Source organism: Notothenia coriiceps, unplaced genomic scaffold (assembly GCF_000735185.1).
Source record: "Notothenia coriiceps isolate Sejong01 unplaced genomic scaffold, NC01 NC01_scaffold00026613, whole genome shotgun sequence".
NCBI classification, from domain to species: Eukaryota; Metazoa; Chordata; class Actinopteri; order Perciformes; family Nototheniidae; genus Notothenia; species Notothenia coriiceps.
The window spans coordinates 510,746-536,420 of record NW_011359314.1 but is presented as its reverse complement, the minus strand read 5'-3'; the positions used below and the strand labels follow the sequence as shown (position 1 = coordinate 536,420).

Sequence of the window (25,675 nt, the reverse complement as noted above, 5' to 3'; positions counted from 1 at the left end):
CAACATAACTCAATTCAATTTGTTTATTACATCTATAGTCCACTACAGTGATAAAAACAAATTTCATTCCCCGTGATAAAATGTTAAATGTCACATTAAAACCCTTTAAAGACTAACATACCTGCTAACAACAGAATAAAGATGACTACGCATCTGCATAAACCATAGCACTGCATTGCGTTTCATTGCAATGCCAATGCAGGCGTCAATGCAATTCAGAAGGAGTGTGTGTGTGAGCCGCCCCCCTGCAACGCTCCGAGCGACGACGCTCCTCGCTGTCACACTCGACCGGACTCGGTGTGTGTATTTGAGGGTTCCGGTCCGACGCCACCGCACACGAGCCCGACCAAAGACACAGAGCGACAGAGCGACAGAGCCGTCTGCCGTGACCCCAGGTGTCTTCCCCCCCCGTCCTCGAGGTTGTTCGGCAAATCTGTATCTCATTATGTGTATGAAAGTCTCTACGACAATACTCTTTGGTTACACTCCAAACCTTTTTAACGTGGTTAAATTTACACTAAGATCATTACTTTCTTGTGAGAGAAGTTATTTAACTCATCAGCTTGAAGTAACCGTTACTTTAAAGTACGAGTGAGCAGCTCTCTTTGAACACACGTGGGCGACTACGCATGCGCAGTTTGCCACAGAGACGTCAGACCGACGTCATGGGTCATGGAACGAAGCGGGAAGAAATCATTTTCGAGAGTCTGAGGACATTAGAAGGTAAGTTTTAACCCAGTCTATGGTTTTAACAAACAATATTGTGCTACAGAGTTGGGAAGTTAGCCAAAATCATTCAGGGTTAGCTATCGTTATTTGTTGTAATGAGTCATCCTCTTTCGTCAGATGAACACCGACTTTTACTGTGTTTAAAGGAATGCTCCACTCATTAGATATTTTATAAAAACTTCAGTATTTAGTGAAACATTATGTTTAAACCATACCCTGAAGAAATCAGCGATATTCCCCGGTAAATAATGATTTTATAGCTCTTTTTGATCAAAACCTGTATATTCCGTCAGGCAGCTGCCATTTTGGCAAATTTCAGTAGTCACGTGATCCGAAAAACTAGGTTGTGACGTCATCTGTGCGTTCACTTTGTAAACACACGAAAACATGGCGGAGTATTTGAGTTCGGACTCGTCAGCCGAGGAAGAAGTTCTGAGCAATGTGGAGAGATTGGATGGGGGAATTCAGCCATACAGGTTCGAGCCAAGTGGCCAGAACCGTCAGGAATCCAGTGACGATGAGGATGAACAGCACGGTGATCTTGCTGGAGACGATCCCTTTATTCGTGCAATTGATTTCGGGGGACGAGTTGGGAAACCTGTACATGAATGGTGTACTTGCGATCGGTGTGTAGCCATGGACAATCCTCTTATGAACATGTGTTGTCATGAGCTTGAAGAGCTTGAAAATAAACTGTCCACAGACGACTTGGATTGCATATGTTCACACAGGGAATTCGTCATTGTGGTGTTAGAAAAAGCTGTATTGAGAACAGCACTGGTTGCCATGAAGGATGTGAAACGCACCTCTTTGGTTGAACCAATAAATGAAAGGTGGGTAAATGTGACGGGTACAGCCCTTTCTTCTTAGCATTATATACTTTACAATTATTATTATTATTATTATTAATGGATATATCAACTAAAGACATTTTATTTGGTTAGGAAGTTCTGGATTAAAGATTGAATTGACATTATCAAAAGTTTTATAATGACGTTTACATTCTAGGAGGAAATGATTTTCATCCTCAATCTCATGGCAATGTTTGCACAACCTGTCATTTACAGGAGTATTTGTGTATCGACCATATTCAATAAGAAGTTTATGATTGTTAATTCTAAAGCGTGTCAAATGGATTATGTCTACAATTGCATGGCAAGGACATGAAGGACAATGACAGATAATTTTCAAAACCAAAACTTTACTAAGTATAGCCATGATAAAAGAAATCAAAAAGCATATCTACAGAATGGACTCTATATAGAACAATGTAGGCTAGGAGTCCTAACATAATAATGGTACAATGTAGTTGAATAAATTCCATAGTAGTTAATCAATCAAATAAAGAAAGTTAGAAGAAGAAAAGTACTTCATGTCAATAACCTGCTTAAAAAGCTGAGGGTTAGACTAGGTTTCTTTTTCAGAAACAAGTCCTATTTCTCTTTTGAAGCCAGAAAAAGGCTAGTCACTGTGACCTTTTTACCTGTGCCTATGCCTATGCCTATCACCTATGGTGATCTTTTGTATATGAATGCACCTGCCCATTGCCTGAACAAGTTAGATGCCGCCTATCACAGCGCACTGAGATTTGTCACAAATTGTAAAGCACTTACACATCACTGTACACTGTATACCAAGGCATGTTTGCCATCACTTACTGTACGGAGGCTCAGTCATTGGTACACGTTTATTTATAAAGCCATGTTGGGTAAACTCCCGTATTACATCTGCTCTCTGATAACACAGAGAGTTGCAAGCAGCTATTGTCTGAGATCACTTGACGTAGTGTTGTTAGATGTGCCAAGAGCAAGGACTGTCTTAGGTAAGACAGCTTTTATGTGCGCAGCGCCACTTGCTTGGAACAGTCTACAGCTAAAACTGAAACGAGCAATTTTATTCCTCTGAATGTTTTTAAAGCAAGTCTAAGTGAAATGCTCTTTGAAACTATGGGTATTTGTAAATGTTGATAAGTATGTAAATGTAGCTTGTAGATATGTTGTATGATATCCTCCATTGTTTTATGTGGAACTTAATTGCTGCAGGTCTCCCTTGAAAAAGAGATCTATGATCTCAAGGTACAATCTGGATAAATAAAGGTTTACTAGAAATGAAAAATGTTGTTTTTTGGAAAATATCAGCACATTTTGAACCTAATTTCTCTACATAACATTCACTTCCTGTGTAATCTTGTTCCTCCACTATCAGCACAAATACAAACATGAAATATGTAACCAGTCTACCATTTAAAGTGTACAAAATCCCTTTCGTCAGTAAAGCGAACATTCTCATTAAGTTAGTTTGAAGGCTCAGAACTTACGGACAAAAGCCCGGCTGGCATCATTGCAGAGGGCCAGCACGGTGCAGACAGTCTTGGGGTCGGCCTGCTGCACCAGCAGCTCGATGATGGCCTGGCCGTAGGTCTCCACCAGGTCCTTACACTGGGCCGACAGGGAGCCGGGCAGATACGTGCACACCTTCTCCACAGCAGCAATCACCTCCTCCTGAGAGAGACACAAGAGTTAGCATGGCCCCAGAGCTGAGTCTGACTCACTGCATCATGGAAGAAGTTAAGTACATATTGGATGGATCTAGCAGCAAACAGCCCACCTCTGTTTTCTGATCCTCCAGCAGAGCCTCCAACTGTTTCATCACCATCTCACAGATGGTACACCCTGGGGAGTCACGGACACGCACCATGGCAGGCTGGAAACACAAAGAAGATACTTTATGTTTTGTTTGAATGTAGAATGAGGAAAAAATAAAAAAATAATAGAAATCAGCTGTCAGGCGCCCGCAATGACTTACCTTAGACTCGACCTTGGTGGCAGGGAAAAGCCTGACAGCATGGACAATCTTGACAGCAGGGACAGTCTTGGCAGCAGGGACAGTCTCCATAGCAGGAACCATCTTTGCAGCCTGCAGGTTCATCATGGGAATGGACTTCTTCATGGCGGTGCAGAAGCCAGCGTGGGCGCAGAGATCCTTAGGTTGCTATGGACACAAACAAAAAGTTAACTTACACAGACAATGGTATACAAAACCTGCCATTTTGCATGGCGTTAGCATTAACTATTTCCGTGAACCGCATTCCACAACATGCTACCCATGCAAAATGGTACCAGAATAGAAATCCAAACACATCTCACTTTTATCAATAACCAAAACAAAAGAAACACACCCATTCAGACAAAAAATGTTTTTACTTCTGCAGATCTAAGGCATCATACAAGACCAGCCAGCATTGAGCCGCTACATACAGCACAACAAAGATGGTGGCTTTTATAACGGGGATAGCTACTGCAATGTTAGTAAAGTGCAATGGTGTCGTAAACCATGAAATTCAACATATTTGAAATCCCACAGTACTGAACGGTCATGTGAGAGGACACAGGCGAGTTTTAATGCAGTCCTTACAATTACGTGTCAAGTTATTAACCTCAATACTTTGCTTGTGTGGCTAAGTCAAGTAGTCTGACTCTTAATTAGATGATCATGTTCATGCATCTCTACAGGGTTAGAGTGGACAGTGGCAAAAGACACAGCTAAGGGTTAAGAGGCTACAGGCCGAACGCAGAGAGAACCTACCTGTTCCTGAGGAGCGGCAAAACCCAGAGAAAACAGAGCGGAATGGAAAGGGGGAAGAGTAAAGAAGGAACACGGGAAAGAAAAAAAGAAGAAAGTGATTTAAAGATGGGAATAAATGTAAGGCAACAGCTCAGGTGGGGCTGCAAGACTGAATATGGGCTTAGCACTAAAGAAACGTACAAATTATCACATTTATTAGTTTGATGATTACGCTTGCCATACGAGAATATGAAGACAATTTATGTTTGAAAAATGTAGAAGTGTTTCTCTGGACTTCTAAAATCAGACCGACACATAAGGAGGACGGTTCAACTCACCATTGACATGATCGCCTGAATAACAGACGCGGCATACTGGCTCACATACTGCTTGCACTGCAATAAAGAAAAAGAATGTTAATAAACAGCATTGTTTTATTGTTTCACAAAGACAAAAACAAAATGTCCTCCACTCTCACCATGTCAGAAACGCCGGGTCCCAGCAGGTCACACTGGTTCTCAAGATTCTCGATCAGAGAGTCGACAAATGTGGAGCTGTTCTTGGCTTCTGCTTGAGCGTCAGTCATGAACTTGACACAGTCCTGGCACACAGCATCACTTTCCTACAGGGAGGGTTAGATCCAGAGCAAAATTAGGATTTCATCAATAACACACGAGGAACATATTCCCGTGTTCATGTAGATCCGGCCGTTAGTTGTGTACCAGCTTTGGGGTCTCTTTTTTGGGGGCCTCCTTCTTGAGGTTCTCCTGAGGATAGAGGAGCCCGGGGATATTGAGCAGGAATGGAGACACTTTCTGAGCCAGGTCCACCAGAGGGATCTCATTGGACACCAGCTGTTCCTTGGAATGGACCTTAGCGAGGGCTAGCTGCTGAGACTGGCACAGCCCAATGGCTCCACACGCAACACTGGGGTCCTCCTAAAACAGAAACCTTTAAGTTACTCCAAGAACTGCCACATTTATACCTTCACTTTATAGTTTAGTGCTTCCTTCAAATAATCTGGTATAAATGTAGGCTGTAAGTAGCAATGCAGGATAAGGTTTATGGATGAGCAAAATAAATAAATAGCTGCTTTCATGGATCAGATTACCCATCATTTTACATTTGTATAGTTAAATTAGACGCTAACCCACAAATGATCGACACAGTAGAGAAAGAATATTTTCATTGATAAGCTTACATTTCGATACATAATACATTTCCTGTCATGTGTCCGATATATACTGCGCATCCCTAGCAGTAGAAGAAAAATTAACCCCAATGACTCTAGCTAAAAAGTCTGTATGGCAGGCAGGAAGATGAGTTTTTAAAAAAAAAGAAGCTCCAATTTATATTTATAGTCATGGCCACGTCTTGTTTTGTAGAATCTGTAATGAACCGTCTCTTTAATTTCCAAAGTTGATGTAGCAGGTGAGAGTTGAGACAAAGCGATGACATCAGATGCTCCCAGTCACGAGCGTTAGTCTTACACAATGACTTCTCTGTTCCTGTATAGACTTGGACTCACTTCCCTATCAATAGCCCCGATTCAGCTCGCTACGCTTCGCTCACAGCCACTTCCCTTTACATTGTCTGCACAAAGGGGCAGATGGACCCTTCATTCAAGAGTCTTAGATCAAACCACAACCTTCAATAAGATCTAACATGGCATCCTTAAAATGGAGAGTCTATACTGTTACTTTTGTTGTTAGACATCTATCCATGGCCAAAACTAGTACAAATAGATTGAGGGTGCTCACCAGTTCTCCTTTAATGATTCCCATGAGGATGGGGTAGTAGCTATCCACCATCTCCTTGCACTCTGCGGTCAAACCTTGATCAGGGATGAGCTGGCAGGCCTTCTCCAGGTACCCAAGAACCTCAGACTGCAATAGCAAAATACACGGACATCAGTTTTCCAAAGGACTGTTTAGGTTTGAAATAGAAGTCATTTCCCCACTAAAAAGGGGTTTTCATCCAACAGGAGTTTCGTTTTTATCTTACCTCAGTGGCATTGTCCTTCAGTATCTGCTCCACCACCATCAACACCTCTTTGCACAGGTCACATGGCACTGATTTCTGAAACCACACAATTGATTCAATATTTTTTACAAAAGTGGTACATTGTTCATGTATTTGCAGATGAAGTACAAGATTATAAATGGCACTTTCTCAGTTTACATAGGAAAATATTTACGAGTCTCACCATCTGGGGCTTGTTCCACACATTCTGCTGGCAGTGAGCCACAGCTCCGCACAGAGAGGCAGTCTTTACATTCTGACACCAGTAGGAGGTGCCGCGGGCACACTGCTCAGTGCCTAGCAGGGGGGTGGCAGCAGCTGCAAAGTAAATAAGAGTCAAATGTTGTACAGTTTAGAGAAGGCAGACGCTGGACACAACCATTTCCTGGATATGGAATTGGTGCTTAAAAGATAAAGTCTAATAAACCATTTTATTTATTCCTTTTGAAGGCACTGCATCGATTGGTTTCAGTTGACCTGTTGCCAATTTATCTAGAATAGGTATTTGAACAAGTTATTTAAATCTGAAAAAGTCTCAATTGCTGGAAAGCCTTGCTACCAACCAACTATGTGATATAGAGATATATCTCTATATCTATATATCGTTAATAACTGTGCAATATCTATACCTGGCTGCTAAATCCTAAGAACTGTTACACGATGAGTATTTTGTAAATTGTGTAACTTTTTATTTGTATTACATCCTAACTTTTTTTGTAACTTTAATACTTTTGAATGCATGTAACATTAAAAGGTGGGGTAGGTAAGTTTGAGAAACCTGCTCGAGATACACTTTGTGTTATATTCCATGGAATGCTTTTAACATCCCGATAGCAATGAATATATATATATATATAATATAAGTGATTTGACAAAAAATCCATTCAAAAAAAATGTCATCTGTGGAAGCCGTGGCGCTGTAAAAAGCACGACCAATCATCTGAGCCGGCCCGGCTAAAATAACTGGATGGCCTAGCTGCCTGTCAGCATGTGCGTGTTCGTGTGTGTTGGAGGAGGGGCTCTGTAAGGAAGTAGCAGATTTCTTCCGTCTGTGTATTTTCAAATTCTAGCGCACTCGAGCTGGTTTCTCCAAAATTACCTACCCCACCTTTAAGCTGTCTGTGGCTCTTTTTCTGCTGTAACTGTGCATTTCCCCTCTGTGGGACTAATAAAGGTATTCTGATTCTTCACTGACAGTAAACTATGTTTCTGCCACTCCTTTTTTATTAATCTTCCTGGTGTGATGAAGATATGAGTAAATTCAAGGCTGGCATTCTGCCTCAATCAACAGAAAGAAGAATTTGTTTAAAGTTCTTTATCAACTGTGTCCGCGCTTGACAAGTTTGATTTTAAAAACAACTCTGCATAGGAGGACAAAAACAAATCAAGCAATCAATCAAAACCTTGTCAGATGAGTTTAAGATGTTTTGCAAATGAAGACAAGCAGTGTTTGTTTTTTTAAGACACAACCAGTGTTTTGTTAAGTGAGCTACCAAATGTGTTAAGCAAGAACGACTTAGATGTGGCATAGAGATAGAACTGAAATGTTTTAAAACGGAGGATCATTTCTGAACGGCAGATATGCCATTTAAGTTAAATTCACTTTTCGATAACAAATTCACTTTTTCAGTCAGCCATCTCCCTATGCTAACCTTTCTCAAATAAACCAATTGCCGTAAAGCCCTGCCCCAAGAAATATCTGTAAAGTGAGAACTACAATTCCGAAACTGAGGATTGTGGCTATTTACCCTAACTGTTTTATAAATGTCATGAAGATAACACACTTAAGCCTATTAGCTCAAAAGGCTAAGTCGCATAAGCCAAGCATAGCTCTAAATCTGGCACAATTTCAAAACCAACCAGCAAGTCAAAAAGCAAAAGACAAAGAATAAATACCCTAGGGGAAATCATTTATTTAAATATGCATTACAAGTGCAGAAGTGAAACTCAAGGGTTAGCACACAAAGACAATATTATTTTCTGGTTGTTTAAAAAAAAGAAAAGAGGCTAATTGTTCACAGTTCTCCATTTCAATGAAGTGGAAAAAAGTGATGTGAAAAATAACCTAATATATGGAGCATAATTCCCTGATAAAACTACCACTCTCCACATCTCTCATAAGTCAGAAATACTACATTTAGTCACTCATGACTACAATTCTTTTAAGATGAACATGTCTCCATTGGAAATGAATGCAAACCCAAGTACAAGTGTTAACAAAGTATAAACTGATACAAAAAGAGAGCTGTCCAAGCCTAAGGAGTAACATTTGGTGATCAAACCAAGATATGGATATGGAGGTCCAGCTGCACAGACAAACCATGGAATCCCCCAGTAACACTGCTGAGTCCCCTCCTACTCAACAGTCTTACCAATAGAGTTACAGTACAGCCGGGCACTCCCTCCCTCCACTGGAGTCACATGAGCAGTCAGACAAAATAACAAGCTGTTCTCAAAGACTGTACAAACTGAGAGGGCAGTTATGCATGACGGTAAATAGTTAACAAGGCAATATACAGCAAGGGAACATATGTCTTGTTTACTTGTAATGGCTTTATGTAATCTTATACAAAAGAAAACAAGCCATCTGTTAGACTCAGAGTACAACTTTTAGTACTCAGTCAGCAAAAACAAAAAGACTGTCATGTAGAGAGTGGCCTGTATTTGACGTCCTTTCTGGGAAGGTGATTTCAAAACAGAAAACTCATCAATATGTGGGTGAATCAACATCACATTGAAGCACAAAGTCTTTAAATAGGTTTCCTATTGCAGTTTCAGTGTAGCAGCTTATACATGAGTAATGTTTAATCTTGTTGTTCAATATAATTAAGCCCTTATTTAATACAAATGTTAAGACAGAACCAGAAGGTATATTAAAGATATGCAATGAACACACTAAGCACAATTACCATGTCTTTAAGATACCAATATTGCCAACGGTCTGCAAGAAAACTCAGCTAGTGCTTTGATATACAGGCCATTTATCTCAGATCAATACTTCAAATGCTACAAGGCCAATCATCAGTATGTGAATGTATAAATAAATAGCCTAACGTTAGTCATTGTTATACAAAGCATGATGAAAGAAAAACCTGAGCTGTTGATTTCACCGATACGTTTTTGTCTGAACAACAAGATAAGTATCGACGTTTTTAGTGGCACAAATATACATGACAACGGTGACGTATAACTAATCGTGGGTAACAAAAAACGAGAAAGTCTATAACATTTTTTTTAGCCTGATCTTCTACTAAAAAGCTGAAACGAAAGTCGCTGGTTAAGAGGAACTTAACTGAACTTCCTTATAAAGCCAAACTAAGGTCCAAAAAAGCACCAATTACAGTACATAAATGGCTAAAGCAAGCAAGTTAGGGCCGATCAGCACGGACTGATAAATATATTTTAAATTAGAAAATAATGACCATGCCGACATAAACACCATGCAAAAAACCTTAAACCTGCTAGCTAAATGCGTAAAAAGGTAACCTCGTGGTGATCTTCCTACATAAGCTACAACAATACTTATTTAAGAGTATTAAACAGGCTAAATATGTGGCAAATAACTTATTGTTGAGGCATCATTCAAATAGCTAGCGAAGTAGCATTAGCTAATAAGCTAATGCTAGCCAAGCGGGCCAACAATAACGCCTTCAACACGAGTGAAACGGTAATGACAAGAGGATTACAGATTTAGAAAATGGGTTTAATGTGGCAAATGCATGTAAACAGTAAAAACATTATTTAAACGTGTTTGCTGTAAAGTAACCGCTAGCATGGTTGTTACTGTTAATCAAAGCAAACGTTGTTTGTTTGTAACGCTTCCGCCTTTAGGTTGAAACGAAACGCACTTTCGAGGTTACACAATGAGACTTTAACGGCAACGGAATGCTGTCTGAATCATTTAATTTACTCACAAACACCATTATTGTTTCTGTTGCATGTTTATTACCTGAAGCCACAAAAAGTAGAGTTAGGAACAGCATGACTCCGCTGTTTTCCGTCTCGTCTGTCTTCGTTTCTCTGTGTGTGCTGTATAGTTGAGAGGACTGCAACGCACTGCAGGCGCTGGGCTGTTGCTGCCTTTATGATGTCTCACTGTCAGCTGACTGCTCAGAGAGTCATGTGACTGCCCGCCTGTCTGATTGATGATCTAATCTGGGATCCTTATATGACATACATTCAAACACACATAATATACAAGGCACGTGAAACAAGGGATATTTTTTAAATAATTATATAGTGGTTAGTGCCGTTTGGAGCAATCCTCTTGGTTCTTTAATTTAAAAAAAATAAAATTCTATGTTTCTGCACTAAAAATTAAGGGTTTTACTTTGCATAAGAGAAGTACCAAAGGTGGTTTATTAATTGATCACATTATCTAAATAGAGAGACATTTTTTAAGAAAACTAAATTAAAAAACTTTTTTTTCCCTACAGAATTAAAATGTTTTAAATGTCCCTAGTTTGAGTACATAGAGTGATTTCTGTGGGATTGGGCCCAGAAAAGCGAAGTGGGAATTTAAAATGTCATTCAAGGTAACAAACAAAGATATATGAGCATTGTAACCTCCTTTTAAGAGCTTTATCTCTTTAAAAAAGGTGTGGGGTTGGGGTTGTTTTTCCAATTGAGGACAACTCACTTATGTTTGGAGGATCAGTGAAAGTGTAATAATTGTTTATTATTTGTGTTTTCCTAGAGGGCTAAGTTCAAGTTTCAATGGCTACACGACAACTTCCGAAATACATAAACCACATCAAACTGTAATTTAAAATAGGTACTGAAACTGCTAAACATGATAAAGACTACACCACATGCATTGCACACGTTTAATATGGAAGAACAAATAAGACTAACTTAAGATAGCAAAAAGAGGTTTATTATGACATAACATCCAAATGTAGGTCAACACCCAAGGAAAACATCAGAGAGGGGAGGATCACACTGTAAATCTTCCGGGAAACCTGGGAACGAAAAGGGAACAACAGTTTAATAGGGCTATACGTTTCAGCACAGTCAGCACAACATGATCTCCATAAACAGCAGGTAAAGGAGAGGCCTGCATAAACGGTTCCGTTTTACGGTCGATCAGTACTTTCTATTAGTTATATGAAAAAGCAGACAAGACATGATTGTGCAATGATTTATCTATGACTTTCTGCACCTTTGTTTACTAACTTCAAGCCATTTTAAAGAACAACTTAATCCCCTTTTAACACTTGAACATTTTTAGATTTATTTAGATGAAATACACTTTTTGAGTTGATAAAAATCACATGACTACAATATGTTACAGAATGTTTATGTATCTCCATACCCATAGTAAGTCGAGTGTCTCCAAAATTCAAAATAATGACCAGACTTTTTAAAGTGTAGGCCTACACACATGGTTTTAGGCCCTTGATATCCATTGTCTCTTTTAAAACAAGGAGGTACTGAAATGATGAGTCAACTATTGCCGAGTCCATTGATGGAATACTCAAGAAGTCCCCTTACTCTTTCATATTCAACAATTTATTCATGCGAAAAAATAAAAAGATTGAATGTCACAGCTTCGCAAATGTAATGTGTTTGATGTTTTTCTAAGTTTTATCTACTAGATAGATTTAATTATGACTTAAGGTGTAGCTTTTTTGTTAGCCATCATGTTAACCTCCATCATAACCTGTGATGTTTGGTATATGTCAATGTTGTTATTTTATTGAATACAATTAATTACTGATTGTTTAAGCAGATTGACAAAAAGGACATTTATATAATTGTAGCCATAAAGCCATAGAAGAGTTAAATGTGCACACAAGATACTCACAATGATGTCACTCCACAGCTGTAGGTTTAATTTATAAACACATAACGTTAGTAATACTGATAAACTTGGCTTTACCCACTTTAGCCATTCCTTACATTGAATCACAGCTAAGACCCACAGCAGTTACTGCTGGAAACCTGGTCGTCCTTCTTCAGCACAGTGGGCCTCACCACGTCCACGTCACGGTGCAGGTGATCCAGTAAACTAGTGAGGATGTTAGGGGCTGAGTAGAAATCGATCAAAAAGTAAGATCCTCTGAGGTGGTTCTGGTTGTGTTTGTTGATCTTGTAGGGCAAGAGTCTTTCCCCCAGGTTCTCAAGGTCCCTGACCACGGCGCCCCGCTCCATCAGAGTCTCCACTGTCCGCCGGAGAGCAGCCGATGTCCCGGGCCGCTGCATCGCCTTCAGGATCAGCGCGAGCTCGTAGCGTGGCATGGTTCCGGCAAATAATTCCTCGATTCACAGTTTTAAATCTGCTGGGTTGGTGTCATTGCCAGAAAACTCAGTTCAAAGGCGACCATGTTATGATGACACGAGGGACAGGAAACGGTTTTGGCGATGACGTATAACGTGTGCGCCTATGTTGATAAAAGCATGGCTAGAAATATATAAATGACAGAGGGGAAATGCGAGTGTATAACATTACAGGGGTTACACATATAAACTACAACTCAACAAATACATTTTCAATAAAAACATATTTTCAAAATCAACAAAAGTTCGAGAGGAACATGCCATATCGTGAGGCGCATGCGCACAATTGACGCTTCCGCTCACTTTAATTCCTTCCAGAAAAGAGCGTGGTGAAGATGGCGGAGCAAAAGTCGAAGCCGAGCGATCTTTACAAATGCGTATATTCCTTTCTGGCGGAGAACATGTTAACCAAGGCGGCTCAGGAGTTTATGAAAGAGACTAAAGTGGTAAGCGGCTCAATGTGTTGTTGCTAATCTGTGCCTCGCGCTGTCTGTCTCTAGCGTTGTGGTGAAGTTGAGACATGCTGCACGAGGAGTACATGTACAGCCATGTAACGTTGAGGGGCCGTACACCCATTAGGAAAGGTAGCACGTGTAGGAGTACAGGCACACTTTGTTCTTTGGTTGCCATTCGTTTTAAAAGCTCATAATATTTTAATTGGCATTATATTGTGTTGCATTGCAGGAACATGTATTTGATTGCGAATTTGTGAAACTTTAGAACTGTAAATGGCTAATTGAGTGCTTCACGTGTTTCTTTACAGACTCCACAAGATGAAAATGATGAGAGCCTCATCGGCATCTACGACTTCTGGGTGAAGTGAGTTGTTTTTTTGTTTTGTTTGTTATTGAGTCAGCACTAAAACTTGTTTAGTACATACTGATATTAATACACTTTTAAGATATGGCCAAGCCTTTTTATTGGGTTCTCATTGCACCTATCATTTGCAGTCACTGTTCACCTATGCATTGTCTAATCTATCTCTTAAACAAACAAAATCTACCCTTTATCAGACTTAAACGTGATTTAAAACAATTCTTTCAGTGGAAAGCAAGTATTTGCAAAAATAGTCTGTTTGCCTTAGCAGCAGAATAGTGCATTATTAGGTTAAAGTGGATCTGCTATCCCTTGAATTTGGGATTTATACAAGTGATGCTAAATAATATGCATTTTTCCTGTAAATATTCACTTTAAGAACAATTTCTGCTCTTATTATCTCTTAGGGTTCACTCTCTAAGCGGCAGCTACAGGATTTGTCTCTGTAGTTGAGATAAATATGCTTTGTCGCTAATGTCTTCAGATATAGGAGAAATGTATACAATAAATGACTTAATAATTTTTGAGGTTGCTGTTCCCTTTTTAATATACCCATGTGTCTTCCTAGGTCTCCTGAAGCCAAGAAACGAAAGGCGCCCTCCAGCAAAGCTGAATCTAAAACAAGTCCATCAGCCAAGAAGGCAAAAACCAGTGCAGCGAGCTCCAGCAGTGAAGACTCAAGCAGCAGCAGCAGCGACGATGAAGCAGCGGTTGCAAAACCAACCAAGGCAGCCCCTGCAGGTAAAATCAATGTTTTGATGCAGAAAACTGATTACGATGGTTTAAATAGGTCGGTAACATTTATGATCCGGTTATATATGTGTGTAACATATCTATGTAATGTTTGTTTTAGCAGCTAAGGTGGTGCCTGCTAAAGCACCAGCAGCAGCAGCTACTAAAGCGGCATCCAGCAGCAGTGAAGACTCCAGTGACTCTGAGGAGGAGAAGGCCCCTGCAAAGGCCCCAGCCAAGGCTCCTGCAAAGGTAGGAAGAATAATTCAAATTATAGTTTCATAAAAGATCTTGCCAGTGTTGAAAGCCATGTCTGGTGGTTATGCTATTATTAAAATGAATATTCCGCATGTAGGCTCCTGTGAAGGCGCCTGCTGCCCCTGCTGCAGGAAGGAAGAAAGACAGCAGCTCCAGCAGTGAAGAATCTGACTCTGAGGTTGAGCAGCCTGCTAAAGCCCCAGCTAGTGAGTCTAGAGCAAGATGTCATTTAATATAGTGAATTTATTTTGAGATGATTATAATGAAATGTGTTGTATCTAATTTATGTTATTAACCTTTAATAGAAGCCAAGGGTGTTACAGTCACAGCAGCCAAACCAGCTGCTCCTGCTAAAGCTGCAGCTCAGAAAAAAAAGGATAGCAGCAGCGAAGACAGTTCATCAGATTCAGAAGATGATAAACCAACCAAGGTATGTAAAAGATACTGCCCATATGTACATATCTTTCTTCCAAAACTTAGAAACAAATAGAAAAAGTTATTGTAGTAAAGTACATTTTACACACATTACTTACTTCACATGTCCGATAGGCTCCAGCTAAACCGGCTCCAGCCAAAGCGGCCCCTGTGAAAGCAGCTGCTGCTGAATCAAGCAGTGAAGACTCTTCATCTGAAGATGAGGCTCCACCCAGCAAGAAACCCAAAGCAGGTGGGTTTTTATTTTCACTCCATTATAAAAGCCAGCCAATGTGAAGTTATAAAACTTGTTTGGTGCTATGCAAACCAATAAACACAGAGAGGTTTGATTGCACTTGAAATGAGTTGGCCTTTCTGAGCGGCGCCTTTCTTTTGTTATCATGGTTCTGTTACTCCAATCAAACGAAAGGTAGTTATATTAACTTACGTTTTATTTGACATGATAGTTAGTCTGTCTGTCATCTTTTAGCCTTACATAATCTGATTAAAAAAACTTAAAATTGCTAGCACCTATCTTGGAGTAACGCAGTGGCTCAGCCAGTAGGGGATTGGACTGTGAACCGTAGGGTCGCCGGTTCAAGTCGCCGACCAGACCTAAAAATGGAGTGTGGACTGCTACTTGGAGGTCCCTGTTCACCTCCTGCCCTGCTGTGGTGCCCTTGAGCAAGGCACCGGACAACCCCCTTCCCCCCTCACTCCCATTGCTCCCCGGGCGCTGTACAATAGCTGCCCACTGCTCCTAGTACTAGACTCCAAGTACTAGGATGGGTTAAATGCAGAGGCCAACTTTCACTGTGTGCTGTGTGCTCTACATGTGTGACCATTTAAAGAGGGTTTCATCCCTCCCAATTCTATTATTATTATTATTATTAACACTACAGTCCCTCTTTTGCAGTATGTCACCTAAACCTAAGTGCTTAAAGTATTGTACATAGGCCCCGTGTTATGAGGCTGATTAGTTTGCTTTGCCTTGGTAGGAGCGTACAGTGCAGTCCCACCGCCAGCTTCAGTCCAGAAAGCTCCCGCTTCAGTGACCAAGTCTCCAGCTGCACCAGCAGCCAGCAAGGCCAAGGACAGCTCCTCAAGCAGCAGCAGTGACGAGGAAGAAGAGAAGAAAGTAGCTGGTAAGATTCACCCAATTTTCCCAACTTGAAGTAGTGATTTTAGAAATGACACATCTAATAGCGTTTTTATCCTAACAGCAAAGCCTGCACCGGTAAAGACCCCCGCTGCAAAACCAGCGTCGAAGGAGTCCAGCTCAGGTAACAATTACAATCCCACTGTCATTTTCTACTTTGTGTTGTTTGATGCCAAATGTAACAAATCTTCCTCTCCATGCCCATGTTTTTCAAGATTCAAGCTCAGATGAAGAGGAGGCAAAAAAGCCTGCTGTGAAAGTCACCCCAGCTAAAGCTGCCCCAGTCAAGGCTGCTCCCGCTAAAGACTCAGACTCATCCAGTTCAGAGGAAGAAGAGGAGGCCAAAAAACCTGCAGCAAAGGTGACTCCTGCAAAGGCTGCTCCAGCTAAACCTGTTGCAGCTAAAGTCACGCCTGCTAAAAAAGACTCCAGTTCAGAGGACGATTCCAGTTCAGAGGAGGAAGAGGAGGCCAAAAAACCTGCAGCAAAGGCGATTCCTGCAAAGAAGCCAGCAGCTAAACCTGCACCAGCCAAGACTCCCCCAGCTAAAAAAGAGGAGTCCAGTTCAGGTAAGAGACAGGTTGACGGTGTGAGCTCTGTATCTCTGTCAAAGTTGTTTATCTTCTGTCTTGAATTTGCTTTCATTTACTTAAACTGTGTTGCCAGTGCTACCAGTTTGTGGAGGGATCAAACTAAATTCCATCATGAGAACTGTCAGTTATACATAATATATAAACTCTCCCCAGTTTTGTTACATACACGGTTGTCAGTTTGTTAGGTTCACCTTGCTGCAACTAAGGCAGTGTATCTTTGTTGAGGATAATATTTAGTTTATGTTGAAACTTGTTTACTTGACATCAGGCCAGGATTTGCTGCAGGACTGTTGTAATATACAGTCAACGTTTTAGCTGTGTGTGCAATGATCAAGTGACTACATTTGTGTCTATCTGATGTTAAAGTAATGTATTTGTTTTTCCAGACAGCAGCTCTGAAGATGAGGCTCCAGCCAAACCTGCTGCTAAAGCTGCAGCCAAACCAAAACCTGCTGCTGTAGCTTCCAAAGCCCCCCCCAAGGCAGCTGAGAGCAGCTCTGATTCAGATGACTCCTCTGAGGATGAAAAAACAGTGAAAGCTAAGCCTGCTACCCCGGCTGCAAAGCCTGCTGCAAAGCCTGCTACTGCTGCAGAGAGCAGCTCAGACTCAGACTCCTCCTCTGATGAAGAGCCAGCTAAAGCTAAGCCAGCTAAAGCTAAGCTAGCTACCCCAGCTTCAAAGCCTGCTGCTGCTGCAGAGAGCAGCTCAGACTCCTCCTCTGAGGAAGAGCCAGCTAAAGCTAAGCTAGCTAAAGCTAAGCCAGCTACCCCAGCTTCAAAGCCTGCAGCAGAGAGCAGCTCTGACTCTTCTTCTGAAGATGAAGAACCAGCCAAGGCTAAACCTGCAGCAGCTAAACCAGCTGCAAAGCCTGCTACGCCTGCAGCAAAGCCGGCTGTTGCAGCAGAGAGCAGCTCTGAGTCTTCTTCTGAAGATGAAGAACCAGCTAAGGCTAAACCTGCAGCGGCTAAGCCTGCTACACCCGCCTCAAAGCCTGCTACCCCTGCAGCAGAGAGCAGCTCCGACTCTTCTTCTGAAGATGAAGAGCCCGCTAAGCCAGCTACACCAGCTAAGGCTAAACCAGCCACGCCTGTAGCAAAGCTAGCTGCTGCAGCGGAAAGCAGCTCTGACTCTTCTTCTGAAGATGAAGAGCCAGCTAAGGCTAAACCAGCTACACCAGCTAAGGCTAAACCAGCTACACCATCTAAGGCTAAACCAGCCACGCCTGTAGCAAAGCTAGCTGCTGCTGCGGAAAGCAGCTCTGAGTCTTCTTCTGAAGATGAAGAGCCCGCTAAGCCGGCTACACCAGCTAAGGCTAAGCCGGCTACACCAGCTAAGGCTAAGCCGGCTACACCAGCTAAGGCTAAGCCGGCCACGCCTGCTAAGGCTAAGCCGGCCACGCCTGTAGCAAAGCTAGCTGCTGCTGCAGAAAGCAGCTCTGAGTCTTCTTCTGAAGATGAAGAACCAGCTAAGGCTAAACCAGCCGCAAAGCCAGCTACCCCTGCTTCAAAGCCTGCTACCCCCGCAGCAAAGGCAGCTGCAGCAGAGAGCAGCTCTGAGTCTTCTTCTGAAGATGAAGAGCCCGCTAAGGCTAAGCCAGCTACATCAGCTAAGGCTAAACCAACTACCCCCGCTGCAAAGCCAACGGCAGCAGCAGAGAGCAGCTCTGACTCCGACAGTGACTCTGAGGATGAAGCAGCCAAACCTGCAGTCAAGAAACCAACTCCTGCAGCAGCAGCCCCTGCTAGTACGCCCAAAGCTTCAAAAAAGAAGGCTGAGAGCAGCTCCGACAGCTCCGATTCAGAGACTGAGACAAAGACCACCCCTGCCAAGCCTCCAGTCACCAATGGCAAGGCAGCTACACCCAAGGCAGCTACACCCAAGGCAGCTACACCCAAGGCAGCTACACCCAAGGCAGCTACACCCAAGACTCCAGCAAAGCCTGCAGAGTCATCGTCCAGTGACAGCAGCTCCGAAGAGGAAGAAGAGGCCAGTAAAAGTTCTGTAAAACCTGCTACACCTGCAGCAACACCCAAGACGATCCCGGCTGCTAAAGCTAAAGAGAGCAGCTCCTCAGACAGTTCATCAGAGGAGGATGCACCACGCAGAGCAGCCACTGCACCCACCACCCCCACAACAAATGGTGAGTCGCAGACAAATACAGAGTATGAAATGTAATGCAGTGTCAACTTCATCCTGGATTACTCAAAGTTAAACATCCCCCCCCCCCTGCAGGAAACAGAAAAAAAGGTGAAGAGTCATCGGAGAGCGACGAGGAAGAGACGGAAGTGACTACACCAAAAAACAAGATGGCAACAACCACACCTCAGACGTTTCCTAAAGCCAATAAGAAGGTAAGGCCAGTCAGAGACTAGAACTTGGTGTTGAGCATGGTTTCTTAAAGGGGAAAAAGGTGTAATAATAGTTCATGATTTGATGGAAATGTGTTGTGTTTCCCAGTCGTCCAATGTACCCTTCCGTAGAATAAGAGAGGAAGAAGTAGCGGTGGATCCCCGTCTCCAAGACAATTCTTTTGATGCAAAGGTGAGTTCAGTTACGGGGATGAGCAATTTTAAAACTGCATCACTGAAATGGCTGTGCTGATCATTCACTCTTAATCATCTGTCTTTGCTTTTCCAGTTCGGATCAAACGGGGACTGGGGCCAGAAAGCCAACGACACGCTCAGGTTCACAAAGGGCAAGTCATTCCGCCATGAAAAGACAAAGAAGAAGAGGGGGAGCTACCGCGGCGGAGCCATCAACTCCACCTCCGTCAACTCTATTAAGTTTGACAGTGAATAAGGACGGCTCTTTGAACTTCACTGTACGATCAGGACTGTCTGATGATCGCTTCCCCCCACCCCCCCCCCTTGTTACCCGTCCCTCTGTCATCACTACCCAGCAGCACACTGACAGGAAGTGAGCCGTAGAGCTGAGCCAGCGCTCACTTTCCGTCAGCTGCCCTTCGCTGTACTGCTTAAGGTTGACACCCATGTGATATCATCACTTATAGCCACTAGGTGGCTGCAGGCCACCTGTTAATGGTAAACGCCAATGTGTGTATTGGGCCCCCTTTTTCAGTTTGTTTTGATGTTAACCTGTACTTTCATTTTTCTATGTATGATTGACAGCCATACATCCCAACAGGTTCTTGTATGTTGAAACAAGGTTGATAATGATAACGGATCACATGGTTTCTTGAAGTTTGTTTGGTTGTTTGTCAACATTTCTTTTTGGCCATTTCTTTTTTTTTTCACTTAACATTACCTAATCTTTTGGAAAGTAAAACTGAGTTTTATACTGTGTATTTATTAAGTTTTATTCCATTTCAATGTTGATGAACTTAGACTGTCAATTTCATTCTTTTTCTTAAGCCATTTTGCTTTGAAACTATGATTTCTTCTGATGTTGGGATACATACATGTTGCTCTAATCTGTTAGTGGTATCGAATGTTTTATTAGTCAATGTAACCGAGAGCCATGTTTTTTTCAATGATTGGAATTGACTGTGTAAACCTGTAGGGAATTTTGAGAACCTCTTTTTTTTATTAATGGATGTAGCTGTAATTAAAGACCTAATAGCTCAAATGTTGGTGTGATAGGTTTTACACTTTTTTATTTTTTAATCTTCCCTACAATTGTTAGAGTAATTTGTCCTCAGTTTCTCACGGAGCTGTGGTTTATGGACACATAACGGGGATAATGTTGTTGCTGGGTGTCTACAAATAAGCTGCTGTGTCCATTTAGTTACAAACATTTTTCATATTCACAGGCATCAACTGTTTAAGTGTCAAGGAAAACCACTAGATGGCAGTCAAGTATTTCTTTGCTCCAGTTGAAAATGGGAAACTCAATGTACAGTGTGTGAACCGACACCTTATCCCTTGCCATAGGACAGAAAGGGATACTCCAAACAATTGGGAGGCAAGGCTCCACCTGCTCATCGGGAATTATAAATATTCTCGACCATTAGCCTTCCATTTAGTGCACGACCAGTCTTACAGCTGTAAGTGCCCATCAACTAAGAACTTTATCCATACAATGCCTTGAGAGAAAAGTCAGTCTCTTGCTTTGAATGAATACTACTAGCACTAGGCTGGATCATAAGATACCTCAAGTTTTAGCACAATAAATTACCAATATTGCCATCCTTTTTCTTGATGGAGAAGCAGGACAAATGATTAGATTAGGCTGACTGGTTACACTGTTCTCATATTGCAATCATACTAAATATATTTTTATCTTTGCATTTAGTTATAAACCATGACATATAGCCTTATGAAGGAAACACTTGCAGCATTCAGCGCAAAGAGAAAAAGCCTTATTCCTAAACAGCACATGGATTGTGCATGCAGTTTATGAATCTACACTAAGGAAATGTTGTGTACACTTCTGTGCCAACACATGAAGCGCTGTTGACTAAGGAGGGAGGTCTGCAGTCACTCCAAATATAGCCCCCTCCCCTCAGCCTGACAACAGTTCACCGTTGGGCGTTGCTTCAGTGCACACCAAGCAGGGAAACTTGACAGCATGTGTGCTCGGGGTTTACACGGCTGAGCTGTTGAGAGGGGGTTGGGGGGTGCTGCGGCTACTGTACAGCTGTTATTGGGCAACTCTTGAGTGGAGAACTGTTGATGGCAGACTGCAAGCAGTTAGAGGCCATGTTGCTTGCAGCATGATGGGATTTACACTACAAGATACAGGAGCCTTTAGGGGTTTAAAGCTGAAGAAACGTCAGTGCTGGAATAATATGAATGATCTTTAATTGAGGACATTTATCAATATTTTGTATAGTCACGGTACAATCACTGGGTCCAGCTGCTTCATATTACACTGAACAAAAATATAAATGCAACACTTTTGTTTTTGCTCCCATTTTTCATGAGATGAACTCAAAGATCTAAAACATTTTCTATATACACAAAATAACCATTTCTCTCAAATATTGTTCACAAATCTGAGATAGTGAGCACTTCTCCTTTGCCGAGATAATCCATCCCACCTCACAGGTGTGGCATATCAAGATGCTGATTAGACAGCATGATTATTGCACAGTTGTGCCTTAGGCTGGCCACAATAAAAGGCCACTCTGAAACGTGCAGTTTTNAGAAAATCCACGGTTTTCTTACATTTCGATCGGATTGGTAAAAACTTCAGAATTTGAAATGACCGCCGTTTAAATGACAGCTTTGTTTTCCCCCAAAAGTGGGCGGAGCCGTCATTTTTTTCTCTGCTTTCAACCCATCCTAGTACCAGGAGTCTAGTACTAGGAGCAGTGGGCAGCTAGTGTACAGCGCCCGGGGAGCAATGGGAGTGAGGGGGGTGGGGGTGTCCGGTGCCTTGCTCAAGGGCACCACGGCAGGGCAGGAGGTGAACTGGGACCTCTCCAAGTAGCAGTCCACACTCCATATTTGTTAGGTCTGGTCGGGAACTCTAACCGGCGACCCTACAGCTCCCAGTCTAAGCCCCTACTGACTGAGCCACTGCGGGACTAAAGTTTAAAGGTTTAAAGGTGACTGTTGAAAAGTTGAAAGTGAGACTGTTCTGTTAAAAATCTTTTAACAATCCATCACCAGACTTATGCTCAGAAAAGAGCACGGCTAAGGAGTGCTGATGATAGGAAACTCAATCAAATCTCCTGCCTTGCAATCATTCCTAGTAGCACTTCTGTGTGCAGGAGCCAACAGCTCCTCTCAGGCCTCTGCAGCAGTGTGTGCTGAGCGGCTGCAGGACAATCCTTTAATGGGCATCAGAGGCCGAGGACTGCCCATCCTGTCCATTTCAATTAGACAAAACTGCTGACCACTGTTGCACACACATTAGCATATTTGTCTCCCTCTGGCACACACTTAAAGCCACTGCATACAATCAGCCATACAAAATGTGCCTCAAAACGTTACACTTAATTTCATTACATGACAAATGACTTCCTTTGTGCCCCGTAGTTTATTCACGCTAATCCCCCGTTGCTCTTTTCTCCAAGTCGAAGTGTGAAATGAGAACATGGCATGACAACAATCCAACTTAAGCAGAACGCTCATAAATAAAGCTTAATCACTTCTTCATTATTAAAAACATCTTTAATATAGCATTTCTTTTAACATCCATCTCATAGAAAGTGTTTCAGTGGGAAATAATAATTAAAAGTACACACTTTGAACAGTACATTGTAGAGCAGGATGAGCATTATTGATCTTTTATGGGACAGAATGAAGATGCAGCTGGAGCTAGCAGACTGAATGAAGAGATGCTAACAAGATCACTGACCTCTGCCCCAGCAAAGAAATAACTAAGGGTCTGTTTTTGGTATAGAATGGACATACTGCCGCATTTATACAGCTGAAGTTGAATTCCACTTCCTGTCTGTTTCTTCAGTAAAACGTGTTGAATGCAGATATAAAAGTGCTGTTTTTAGCGTTTGACTCAACAGTTACCTGCTGACACTGCATTCCTCTAAATAGAATATGGCAAAAATAAACGTACAAACCTTGTATATTTTAAAACATACCCATGATGCCTTGGACAGGCATGCTAGAGAAGCGTTTTCAGGAAACGGTGCGCTGAGTCAGCATGCTTCAGTCACCTTATTGATATTTTGAACTACAGCGACATGCGTTTACGGTGGATGAAGCCCCTCTGCAGTCCTAATGAGTTCATTGCATTCATGTGTTTATATCATGGAGATCTGTTGGTGCTACTGGTGTTGTTGTTTATTCACACGCCGTCCATCTCCTGCGCACACTTAGCCCTCCGTCTCTTTATTCACTTTGGTACGGCAAAGTCCCAGGCGGTGTCTTGGGCACACTTCCACATGGCACGCACCAGCCGGGTGAAGCCCATGTCCTTGGGTTTCTCCAGCCCACGCATTAGCCGCTGCTTCATAATGGCGATGAACTCCCTATTACTCAGCTCTCCGTTCCCTGAGGGAGACAGACAAGGAGGCGGGAGGGAGAGGGTATGACAGAGGACAGATGATGAAATAATAGACGAAGAGTACATAAGAGGAGGAGAAGAACACTTCCATTTGTTAATGATTGCCTCCCGTCAGTTAAAGGTCACCTATTATGCAAAATCCACTTTTTCATGTCTTTTATACATAAACATGTGTCCCCTCTGTGTAAAGAGATTCTGAAAGTTTCAGGAAAAAAGATTCTCTCTCTTTGTCCTGATCCATTTATATAAAAACCTGTCTGAAAATGAGCTGATCAGATTTTGGCCACTTTATGATGTCATAACAATTTTTTGGGCTTGTGTAACCATTAGCCAATAACCAACCAAGGTAACCCCCACACCTTATCACCTGTATCTCCTCCTAGAGCACCATTGTGTTCTTTTCAACCAAATATCTCTCAGAGGGGTGTGGGGAGAGGCTCCTTATTTTCATCTAAAGTAACAGACAGAGAATCAGCACTTTTGAAACAGGACTGAAACAGAGGGGATTATGGGATGCTACAAGGCACGACCCGTTTGGTATTTGGAGCCAAACACTTCAGAGACATGTTTTGTTGATATCTGAGACCTATAATATATTGATGAAAAACAGTGTAATAGGGGACCTTTAAAATATTATTTGCTCTCCATAGTTAGTCGGTGCTTACCGTCGCAGTCGAACAGAGCGAACACCACGTCACACACGTGGTCCGACAGCTCCACCTTGGCCACGGTGCGGGCCACTTGCTTCATGGTAACTGAGAGACAGAGGGATAGAGAACTTCAACATTTGTGGAAGAGAGTAATAGAGGTGCGAGTCAACTCATAAATGGGCCCATGTGGAGGAAATTGTGTGAGAGTCAAACTGCCTGGGATCGATAGCAGCCAGGACTCACCGGAGAGACTATCTGATAGAGAGAGAAAGGGGGGAGAGGACAGCATCGGGACATCTAGCTGAGAGAGAAGAGGAAACAGCCTCTGAGGTCATTTCAGAAAAACAAATGATGAAAACCTCCATAGTCTCACCCAGAATGATTTATTAAAAAGACACAAGAAGAGGAGCAAAGCTAAAGAGAAACAGGAGAATGAGAAAAGAGGAGAGGGATGAAAGAAAAATACAGGACAAAATCTTCCTGCAAAAGAAAAAAACTGCTGAGTCACTCTGACAAGAATCTATTCAGTGGCCTTCTTTTCTACCTTTAACAATGTGCAGTTCCAGATAACACACCCACATGTGAGAAACTGTACTAAAAGGGTGTGATATTATCAGATTTGAGTGAGATGAAACACACACAAACAAAGGATGTAAAGTACAGGAGCTCCTTGAAGGGATCATTCAGATCTTTTGAGGTGGGGTTGTTTCAGTCACTTGCATCCAGTCCATATACAGTAGATGTTGGCATGATCCAGTTTAGAGGAACAGAAGAACCAGAACAGCAGCTGAGCAATGTGCTGCTTTGGAAAGAGGCAGCAGCACATTTATTTTCCACCTAAAAATCAATATCAGTTTAGGTGTCAGCTATATATATAGATTATGTGGACCTCTTTGCTTTGCCATAGAGACAGTTATTGTGTGACTATGGTGTATCAAAAGGTTAGTCTGGATTCACCAAAGTCACACACTAACTCAAACTCATGGCAGAGGTAGACCAGAAACTTCACATTGAGTTTCACATGTTGGTACTTCTTTTTGATTTCTTATCAAATGCCCATTTTCATGTACATATATTTGTATTTTGTGACATGATGTGCCTAAACTTTAATGTTTAAAAAGCTCTTTATTTTTCGCATACTGCCTGTGCAGCACCTCTTTTCACCCTCTGTCTGAAACCAGAGCCCAGTCTGCTCTGATTGGTTTGCTGGCCGAGCTGTCCCGCCCCTTAGCCTATTAAGTACAATGTGTTGGAGCGCTAGCCAATAGAAGCGTGAGTGTTACATTGTGATGTCACTATGTTACAGAAGTAAAACAAAGGAGTCCAATGGAGGCATGATCATTTGTACAATATGGTGAATCATATTGCAATAGTAATTAGAGATGTCCCGATCCGATCACGTGATCGGGGAAATCTCCCATTAATCGCATCCATTCGCGACCCACCTATCACATCTCTGTGCCCCACCAGTGGGGCGCGCCCCACACTTTGAGAAACCCTGCTTTAGTGACACATTCATCGCAAGCAG

General features: G+C 42.1%; 4 protein-coding genes across 10 annotated transcripts in view; 1 reads left to right on the top strand and 3 right to left on the bottom strand.

Moving 5' to 3' along the window:
- psap (prosaposin) overlaps positions 1-10,388 on the bottom strand; it is a 12,935-nt gene extending 2,547 nt beyond the window's left edge. The window contains exons 1-11 of one of the 2 annotated variants that reach the window (XM_010784905.1): positions 10,265-10,388; positions 6,500-6,633; positions 6,298-6,372; positions 6,054-6,179; positions 5,016-5,231; positions 4,772-4,915; positions 4,632-4,688; positions 4,315-4,320; positions 3,535-3,720; positions 3,337-3,432; positions 3,047-3,230 (exon numbers count right to left, since the gene is read on the bottom strand). In XM_010784905.1, coding sequence (XP_010783207.1) covers positions 3,047-3,230; positions 3,337-3,432; positions 3,535-3,720; positions 4,315-4,320; positions 4,632-4,688; positions 4,772-4,915; positions 5,016-5,231; positions 6,054-6,179; positions 6,298-6,372; positions 6,500-6,633; positions 10,265-10,298 — 1,258 coding nt within the window. In that variant the 5' untranslated portion in view covers positions 10,299-10,388. The remainder of the gene's footprint in view (positions 1-3,046; positions 3,231-3,336; positions 3,433-3,534; positions 3,721-4,314; positions 4,321-4,631; positions 4,689-4,771; positions 4,916-5,015; positions 5,232-6,053; positions 6,180-6,297; positions 6,373-6,499; positions 6,634-10,264) is intronic. The other variant, XM_010784906.1, reaches the window with a different exon arrangement.
- Positions 10,389-11,169: 781 nt separating this feature from the next.
- Positions 11,170-12,702, bottom strand: mrps6 (mitochondrial ribosomal protein S6). 2 transcript variants are annotated; one of them, XM_010784903.1, is made up of 2 exons: positions 12,217-12,702; positions 11,170-11,276 (listed from the first exon to the last, which is right to left on the bottom strand). In XM_010784903.1, exon 1 carries the CDS (start codon positions 12,553-12,555, stop codon positions 12,229-12,231), a length of 327 nt encoding a protein of 108 aa, XP_010783205.1. In that variant the 5' UTR covers positions 12,556-12,702; the 3' UTR covers positions 11,170-11,276; positions 12,217-12,228. The 2 variants fall into 2 exon arrangements, with proteins under 2 accessions (XP_010783205.1, XP_010783206.1); XM_010784904.1 differs by having other exon boundaries at positions 12,201-12,686.
- Positions 12,703-12,904: 202 nt separating this feature from the next.
- Positions 12,905-19,703, top strand: nolc1 (nucleolar and coiled-body phosphoprotein 1). 5 transcript variants are annotated; one of them, XM_010784901.1, is made up of 15 exons: positions 12,905-13,040; positions 13,358-13,413; positions 13,979-14,151; positions 14,264-14,394; positions 14,498-14,606; positions 14,706-14,830; positions 14,950-15,067; positions 15,813-15,959; positions 16,038-16,097; positions 16,189-16,542; positions 16,953-17,643; positions 17,860-18,707; positions 18,800-18,918; positions 19,025-19,108; positions 19,205-19,703. In XM_010784901.1, exons 1-15 carry the CDS (start codon positions 12,930-12,932, stop codon positions 19,364-19,366), a joined length of 3,288 nt encoding a protein of 1,095 aa, XP_010783203.1. In that variant the 5' UTR covers positions 12,905-12,929; the 3' UTR covers positions 19,367-19,703. The 5 variants fall into 5 exon arrangements, with proteins under 5 accessions (XP_010783203.1, XP_010783202.1, XP_010783201.1 ...); XM_010784900.1 differs by having other exon boundaries at positions 16,953-18,418; positions 18,464-18,707; XM_010784899.1 differs by having other exon boundaries at positions 16,953-18,418; positions 18,449-18,707.
- Positions 19,704-22,625: 2,922 nt separating this feature from the next.
- On the bottom strand, positions 22,626-24,619 carry LOC104957281 (calcium uptake protein 1, mitochondrial-like). The gene is made up of 2 exons (XM_010784902.1): positions 24,163-24,619; positions 22,626-23,484 (listed from the first exon to the last, which is right to left on the bottom strand). Exons 1-2 carry the CDS (start codon positions 24,245-24,247, stop codon positions 23,327-23,329), a joined length of 243 nt encoding a protein of 80 aa, XP_010783204.1. The 5' UTR covers positions 24,248-24,619; the 3' UTR covers positions 22,626-23,326.
- Positions 24,620-25,675: the final 1,056 nt, after the last annotated feature.

Coding starts and splice junctions, on each gene's coding strand:
- mrps6 (XM_010784903.1), bottom strand. CDS start 12,555: ATGCCACGCTACGAGCTCGCGCTGATCCTGAAGGCGATGCAGCGGCCC.
- nolc1 (XM_010784897.1), top strand. CDS start 12,930: ATGGCGGAGCAAAAGTCGAAGCCGAGCGATCTTTACAAATGCGTATAT. Junction 16,098..16,188: donor GTCGAAGGAGTCCAGCTCAG/GTAACAATTACA, acceptor ATGTTTTTCAAG/ATTCAAGCTCAGATGAAGAG. Junction 18,708..18,799: donor CACCACCCCCACAACAAATG/GTGAGTCGCAGA, acceptor CCCCCCCTGCAG/GAAACAGAAAAAAAGGTGAA.
- LOC104957281 (XM_010784902.1), bottom strand. CDS start 24,247: ATGAAGCAAGTGGCCCGCACCGTGGCCAAGGTGGAGCTGTCGGACCAC. Junction 23,485..24,162: donor CGCTCTGTTCGACTGCGACG/GTAAGCACCGAC, acceptor TGTCTCCCTCAG/GGAACGGAGAGCTGAGTAAT.